General features: G+C 42.6%; 1 protein-coding gene across 4 annotated transcripts in view; it reads right to left on the bottom strand.

Annotated features, from left to right (window-relative positions):
- LOC135903868 (OTU domain-containing protein 4-like) overlaps nucleotides 1-5,876 on the bottom strand; it is a 74,455-nt gene extending 68,579 nt beyond the window's left edge. Inside the window, exons 1-8 of one of the 4 annotated variants that reach the window (XM_065434280.2) lie at nucleotides 5,618-5,875; nucleotides 5,392-5,541; nucleotides 5,165-5,248; nucleotides 2,253-2,303; nucleotides 2,119-2,165; nucleotides 1,023-1,095; nucleotides 874-955; nucleotides 661-796 (exon numbers count right to left, since the gene is read on the bottom strand). In XM_065434280.2, coding sequence (XP_065290352.1) covers nucleotides 661-796; nucleotides 874-955; nucleotides 1,023-1,095; nucleotides 2,119-2,165; nucleotides 2,253-2,303; nucleotides 5,165-5,248; nucleotides 5,392-5,505 — 587 coding nt within the window. In that variant the 5' untranslated portion in view covers nucleotides 5,506-5,541; nucleotides 5,618-5,875. Of the gene's footprint in view, nucleotides 1-660; nucleotides 797-873; nucleotides 956-1,022; nucleotides 1,096-2,118; nucleotides 2,166-2,252; nucleotides 2,304-5,164; nucleotides 5,249-5,391 lie in introns of all 4 variants that reach the window. The other 3 variants (XM_065434281.2, XM_065434283.2, XM_065434282.2) reach the window with 3 other exon arrangements.
- Nucleotides 5,877-8,165: the final 2,289 nt, after the last annotated feature.

Here is an 8,165-nt window from a genome sequence, read left to right on the forward strand (position 1 = left end):
TGTGTTCGAATTTTATTTTGACTTTTTTGCTTGTACAGTATCCCTTTGTATTTTCTATGTACCACTCCTGCTTTGGCTGCTAAAAAGCAGCTGGCAGTATTTTCAAATAAAAAATAAAATAAACATGCATCAGGCCAGTTTCGGCGCGTATTTGCAGTCCTCATATCGGCAACACTGGGAAGATGTTGCTCAATGTCGTCGCCCGCGTGGGGTACGCCTTGTAGGCGACAAGCGAATGCCACAGCCATCTCCATCGCGTCACCTGTTGCGGTCACACACAAGATTGCTTGCATTGGTTTAGACTTAAACCATGAATATCACAGCAATACGAAAACCCCTGAAAAATCACTCGGGCCTTTGTTGTAGAAAGAAAAAAAAATACGACAGCAACAACAAAGGGGTCTAGGCTCACATAATTATCACATATTGGCACACTTGAGCCATCAAGAAAAAAAAAGAATAAAGTCTATAATAATTCATAATTCTAATAAGTTCATATGCCACACGTAATAGGCATCCATATGCACAAGTGTGCTTAAATTTAGCTTAGAGGCCCCACATTAGAAAAAAAGAATGAAAATAAACAGCACGTAGAAATGAGAAAAATTTTCCAGCACATGAAAGCCTTTTTACCAGATAAAAAGGGCTATCGACCGTTACCTCTCTTTCCACTGCTCAAAGGTCATGTTCTTCTTGTGCTTGAAGTATGTCTTGTCATAGAGCATCTTTTTGACTGCCAAGTCGACATCGTCTCCAAACTTAAAAACTGTCTTGTACAGAGTCTCGTACACAAAGGCTGTAGGAAACAGTGAGGCAGCACAAATTAAAATTAGCTAATGAATAGGCAATATAAGATGCATTGAAAACACCCACATTGGCACATGGCTGCAGCACCGAGTCTTTCCTTCGTGTAGACAGCATCATAGTGATTACCAAGGGTGTAGCAGAGCATCACCTAGAGAAGAAAAATATAATGTAGCCACGTGCATTGCAAACACAAAACTGAATCAAAGAGATCATACCACATCTTGAAAGTGATTCTCTGTTGCATAGTAGGGACTCCTGCCTGGGCTATCAAAGATCAGGAAGTCTTTCCTATAGGTTCAAGTAGAAGAGGCAAGTCAATACTTTGTGAACATGAAACAGATACAGCAAAAAAGAAAGAAGAAACACCTAATTGTAGTTAAATCTGTTAGAAATTATCATGCAAAACCCTGAAGTAAAAGAAATCACGTGAAGGAAAGGAGTGTGACCAGTTGGATGCTTAGGGTTGCACGTTGGGCTCGTTGGCATATCATACTACGACGCCTTGGGCACAGCGCATACACAGTACGTGTGTCGCTCTTTCGTACTGTGTTGGATACGCTACACTAAAGGAATTTAGCTGGCTCCACATTTTCAGCTACAATGCTATCCTTATTATGCTCTGGTAGTTTTGCTCAAGAAGCTAATCTTGCAGCATAAACTTTTGTCAAGCCTTGAACATAGGCAATGCAACTGCACCCTAGTATAAAAGTCAATAGTCATGGGTTGCAAAAGACAATGAAAACATAGCAGTTGCTCATTCTGAAATGGACCATGCTTTAAGAGACACTAAAGTGAAAAATGATTTCTTCTGCATCAGTAAATTACTGTTCTACAACACCAAAAACACCATTCTTACAAGGATAAGACGTTTGGCAAGCCAGAAAAAGCACGAACGAAATACGGATGGCGACGCCTAAGTTCCCGTACCTATGGGCTGTGACGTCTTGGATTTTGATGACATTTTCTAGGGCCCACTAATTATATATTGCGGTACAGATTGACTATATTGTGTTCTAAAGGAACCAAGTATTAAACATGGCAAGTTTCGGGAACATTCATTCAGCCAATGCGGCCCAAATGCAAAAACACACTTTGGAATCCCTGATGTCATGCTGACGTACCGGCACTGGGGTTTCGGCGCGAAATTCAAATACTGATATTTGGACCTTCATTTTCTCATCCAATAATCAAACTATTTTTTTTTTAATGACGGCCTGCAGGGTTCTCAAACAATGTTTCATCAGCCTAACTGATTTATTGTTTCACTTTAGTGTCCCTTTAAGCAACATATAACGAATTTTCTTTTCTTACTTGTACAGTTCTGCCATCGCATGCATCTCCAAATGGCCGCCCCAAACCTGGAAGAAAAATTCATTTCCAAGATGCATTCTAACAGACAGCTCAGCACAAGTGAAATACATGCTTTGTCATCAATTGATACTTGCCTTCACATTTTCCATGTTCGATATGTATTGCTCGAAGTCCCCATCAATGTACTAAAGGACGAAAAAGCGGTTTGTGACAGAACCTTAATGCAGTTGGCAAGGCAAGATTAATACGATTTTTCTAGTAATGTGCCCTGAACATAAATGACTTCAACACACTGTCAAGAATGTCTTGTAGCTGTCAAACACAGTTTATGTGCTATACAGGGGCAAAAAGAAGTATGTACTTTAGGCGAGCCTACAAACCTTTCAAGAAAGGCTTTACTATTTTTTTTTTCAATGCAAAACTGCAAAGGCCGCAGTGAAAAAATAAAAAGGAACAACAAAGTGTGCAGACCCAACGCAATGCTGATATCTAAAGGAAGCAAATCTTTCATGCTATGTTTAGGTGCATCTTATTCTTAATGTCAGGAGAAAAACCTCTGATGGTCACATGCAGTGTCCATTGAAGGTGCAACTGCATGACCTTGAATGAAGTCTAGAAGGTGAGTTGAAAGCCAATGTGCATGTTCTTTTTGTGCAAAGTGGTTTCCAAATATAGAAGTGGAGTTTTTTTTCGCAGTTCATAAAAGTGAAGCATTTACATAAGTAGGTACTCTATACATGAGAGTTTCCAGGAGATCCTAATATTGAGGGTTCAGATTCGAAGAGGGCGCAACGACTAAAGCTGCACAAGGATGCACAAAAGTTGTCATTCTCCTGAGTGGCTGTGGCACACACCCACAGTGGGGATTGGTCATGAATCGGGTGGTTAAATTAAGGGAGTTAACAATTTGAATGTTGAAGCTTAAAAAAGTACAATGTTTCTATTTTTTTTGGGGGGGGGGGGGAGCAATTGGAAGAAAACCATGCATAAATAAGATTATTGAATAAATAAATAAAAGAAAGCTATGGTGGGAAGGGGGGGGACAACCAGTCCAACATGGTGATCGATTGGTTTCAATTAGGTCATTTTTGATTCAGCAAACATTTCTGTGACTGAACCCAATAACGGAGGCTCCAAAAGATAGGATCACAGGTAGAGAAATTCACGCCAATATTGCGAAGCAGGATTTCCAGTAGTCAACAGAAAAATGTCTGCAAGACAACAAGAAACGGTCTATTGTCTCCGCTTCGCCAAAGAATGAGCATAAAGGTGAGGGGGCCATATCTGTGTAGATAAAAGTTCAACAAAGGTATCCGGCAGTGTAGCCTCGTGATGGATTTTCAATTTTTCATGTTTGCCAAAAATCTGTGCCAAGGGTATAGAAGATTTCGGCAATCCACAGGGTTGGTAACTGCGGAGCCTGATACTGCCTGCATAATTATGAAACTCCTGCGAAATCTAGCAGCAGTGACATGAGGAGTTAAAGGGCAATAAGGGAGAATCGGGCCACTAATCAATGCCTTCACAAGAGAATCTGCAATTTTTTTTATAATTAGTCTTTATGATCAGGCACCCAAATTAAATGCATGCATCTCAAGAACCCAGGTACCAAAGAATGAAAAGTCATTATGCAACAATCACGAGAAGCAGTAAGGGATGAGCACAATGATAATGAATAAGAGATTATCAATGCTGATGTAATTGATCATCTTAATTTGCGTAACGCCAGCACCACTACCATGAATTTGGCTAAAAAGGTCAGCATTAGATCTTGCAGCCGAAGAGAAAAATGAAGAATCAGGGAAAATATTCCTACACCTGACTTTTCTTCACATTGAAAATTGCATGATCTTAATATATATCTTCTAGAATACGATATGGAAGCTTTTTTGCATTATTAGGAAAAATGTCATTGAATTGAATACCCGTGGTAACAGCTCTGTCGGGAATCGGAAGTACATCGGATATGCTGCTGTTGACCTGAGTGACTGTGGTGCATACCCACAGTATGGGATTCACCATGAATCAGGTGGTTAAATTATGTGGACAAAAACAAGGGAATTAACAATTTGAATGCTGGAACTTTGCAAAATTTTTGTGAGAGGACAAAAACAAAACAAAACATGAATGGAACTTATTGTACATGCGAGTTTGTCTTCACGAAGCGCACAGGAATGGTAATGCTTGAGATGGGCAACTGATAATAGTATGACATGTACTTTGTATTCATTTACGGCGTCCAAACTGACCATGAGCGAAAACGTGGTAGCAAATTTGTTTGGGTGCGCAATGAAAGTCAACATTAATGGGGCAGTATGTGTCCATGATCAGCGGCAGCGCAAAAAAAAAACTAACGTTTTCGTCATCTCGCTTCGTTCTTGTCCTTTGCGCTGCCGCTATAATCATGAACCTTAACTTGTCCAACTCGCTGCTCTAAAGGCAGTATGCGTCCATGAAATAGAGGATCCATGAGTTTTGTGAAGATCGACGTTAAATTCCCAGTAACGACTACAGAGGCATCTCGGTATGTAGTCGTAGACCGGAATTACACTCATGGGGGCAAACTTAAACTTAACGCCCTAGCTCCTCCGCGTGGCTCGATCCTCACCCTTAATGCACAAGGCCTCGCTTGCCGCACACGCGACCCCTATTATTTGAAAACGTTTTGCGACTCTTTTGCCTTTGTTCTTCTCCTTGTTTGTTTTTCTTTTATTGAGGGGCCTCCTGCTAAGACCTATTTGAGGCGACGAAAGAGAACGGAAGGGCGTGAAACTACGCGACATGACACCCTCCTTCGTTTGTCGCCGCCCAACGCATCCCAACGACCCTCTTGTCGCCCACAACTGTGAAATGCTTTGCTTCTCCCCAACTCCAGTACGCCGATAATTCTTTTTTAATTTGTTCCCTGTTGTAAAGGGGGTAAGGGCTATTGTTGTGACCCCAGCTTTGAACCCTATAGTGGGCGAGTGAGAAACGCAGAAAAGTTGACAAAGAAAGCTCCGCTTTAAATAAAGTAATGAAAACGGCACTAGGACAGAAGACTCACCTTTGCATAGATGGACTTCTTCTCACGTAAATGCTGCACACACGCTCGTCGTACAACTTCATGTTTCGATTGCGTGTTGTACACCTAGCCCACAGATAAGAACCATGCATTAATTAACTTGCCACGCTAACAAGTCTTATAATAGCTTAACAAATAAAGAAGTAGCCGATCCGAGAGCATAATGGTCGCGCAAGTAAATACATAAAGTGTACTGAAGGTCGACTCACGTGCTCGGAAACCACTCTAAACAAGCATGAGCCATCAGCGGCGATCTGTTTCCTCCAAAAGCCCAATGAGCTGAGATACTCATCCATCTTCTGGGTTGCTTCTGGACCAGACATTGTCCAATGCTAAGCTGCCGCAAAGCGCGGTGCAACCTACCTTGACATCCGCAGATAAGAAATAATACGGCTTCAAAAGGTGCACAACCCGCACGGCACAAGTTTCACTTACGCGCTCGCCGCTTTCAGCGTAGCACACTAATTGTGTCCTTCCGCACTTAAACTTATCGCAGAAGGAGCAAGTCCGTAGATGGCAATGCCAAAATTGATTATGTCATACAACTTTCGGGGCTTAACCTAAGTGCCACAGTAAGCGCTCCGCATTACAAGTAGCAATTAAATTATCGACAGCAACCGTGCACAACGCGCGAACTACTTTCAGACGCTCCCGGGACGCCGGTGGCGTCGCGCGCGTCTCGGCAACTGTATAGAGTCTAGGCAACTATTTCTGCTGCTTCTGCACGCGCGCGCTTCGCCAGCGTCATGGGCTTCAATCGTTGCATGTATGTGCGTGCAGTTAATTGTTGAAAGGGTTTTCAGTTGTCGAGACCACGACCAGCCGTGGTCGAGACAGTTGGGTCGCTTATAAAACCATGCGCGCACGTTTTAAACGCTTCTCTTTTATATGTATGTTTTTATTGCATGAAGATATTGTGTGAACTATTTAAAATTTACTCTGTCCAGTTAAACGCGGTTTGCGTTTTAAATCAACAAAACTTGAAGGACGGTTAAGCGGAAACTTTAGCTCGCGCCCAACTCCGACGCGGCATATTGAAATACACGTAAAAAGCAAAAACGCTTTTCTAAGATAACCCCTGACCGATTTTGATGAAATTTGTTGCATTTGAGAGAGAAAGTTAAATTCTAGTGACAGTTAGAAGCGGAATTTCTGAACATTTCCAATTTCTGCTAATTTTTAATAAAAATTGACGACTTAAATCAAATATTCGAAACCAACAGTCACTAGATTCTAAGCTTTTCTTTTAAATGCAACAAGCCTCGTCAAATTTGGTGCAGTGGTTGCCGAGAAAAACGAATTCTCCTTTTACATGTACTTAAAGGGACTTTAAAGTCAAAAATGTTTTTTTTTTCTGCATCAGTAAATTACCGTTCTACAACACCAAAAACACCACTCTTACAACGATAACACGTTTGGTAAGCCAGAAAAAGCGCAAGAATGAAATACCAGTGGCGACGCCTACTTAAGTTCCCGCACCCGGGGGCTGTGACATCTTGGATTTAGATGTCATCTTCTAGGGCCTACTAAGTATATATAGCGGTACAGATTGACTATATTGTGTTCTAAAGGAACCAAATATTAAACATGGCAAGTTTCGGGAACCTTTATTCAGGCAACGCAGCCCAACTGCGAAAACATATATTGGAATCCCTGACGTCACGCTGACGTGCCGGCACTGGGGTTTCGGCGCGAAATTCAAATACTGATACTTGGGCCTTCATTTTCTCATCTAAAAATAACTATTTTTTTAAATGACTGTCTGCAGGGTTCTGAAACAATGATTCATTAGTCTAAGCTGATTTATTGGTTCGCTTTAGTGTCCCTTTAAATAGGAGCACCCGAGCTCATGGGGTTTATTAGAGTGGAACGCGATAGAATTCAAAGAGACTAGCCTGCTGTCCCCGGTGTGTCCCCGGCTCCATGCGCTACGAAGCCTGCTGGAGTTTATAAATTCCCTGTGAGCGCCCGCTACAACGCTGGCCACTTTACTGAGGGCTGCCACCTGTCGCGCATAGTGGAGTCTATTAGGCAACATCCTCCCTATTTCTTGTGATCTTTCACTTCCCACTCCCTCTCCCCTGACGATGCTTCGCCGTGCTCCCTCACGGGTTGAAAAATCAAGCGTCTTTCCTTTCTCACACGCTTCCGGTCTGCAGCTTACGTAACCTTAATGTTCACCGCGATGTTTACCGGGAAACGCTGGCGGCGAACGATGTGCATTCACGAAGGCGAGCGGGCGAACCTTCTGGTAACAATGCGGCCTCTTGCGTGACCGGTCGATCCTAAAGGTAGTGCATAGTGGCGCAAAAAAAAGAAAGAAACCGAAAAAAACATAATTTTAAGGTTTTTTGTTATTGAGGCCAAAGCCTTAGATCTCTACGGTTCAAGGTCCCGTGGTGAGGTACAGAAAATATCACGTGACGCGAGGAAGGCCAGAACGAAGCGAACCAAAGCATGTGCAGCCGTGTATAAGGGATTATTAATGATCAGCAAAATCAACTCATTATTAATTAGTGATTCTGATTGAGGGGACAAACGTATAAAACACGCGCTAAGAAACCTCCTCTGTAGTGCCTAGGCAAAGCCATGTATTCAAGGAGCAAAGGCCCCCATATTTTCTCTCTTCCACCCACTCTTACTTGCGCCTGCGCACAAGCGGCTGGCGATCCCTCAAATGAACGTCTCGTCGGTTTACGCTGCTAAGCTCGAGGTCGTGGGTGTGATCCTGGCTGCGGCGGCCGCATTTCGATGTGGGCGAAATGCAGAAACGCTCATGCGTTTAGATTTACGTTAAAGGGCTTCAGGAACCAATCCAGAGTCACCCATGATGTGGCGTGCTTCGTCATGAGATCGTAGTTTTGGCACGCATAATAAAACTCCAGAATTTATTTTCGTTCTTAGGCGCTCAGGAGCGTTATGAATTCAACAGATAGTGAAGCCAAGAAAATCAAATGAAAAGTTATTGGCAGTTCTTCAAGTG

Source organism: Dermacentor albipictus, chromosome 3 (assembly GCF_038994185.2).
Source record: "Dermacentor albipictus isolate Rhodes 1998 colony chromosome 3, USDA_Dalb.pri_finalv2, whole genome shotgun sequence".
NCBI lineage: Eukaryota > Metazoa > Arthropoda > Arachnida > Ixodida > Ixodidae > Dermacentor > Dermacentor albipictus.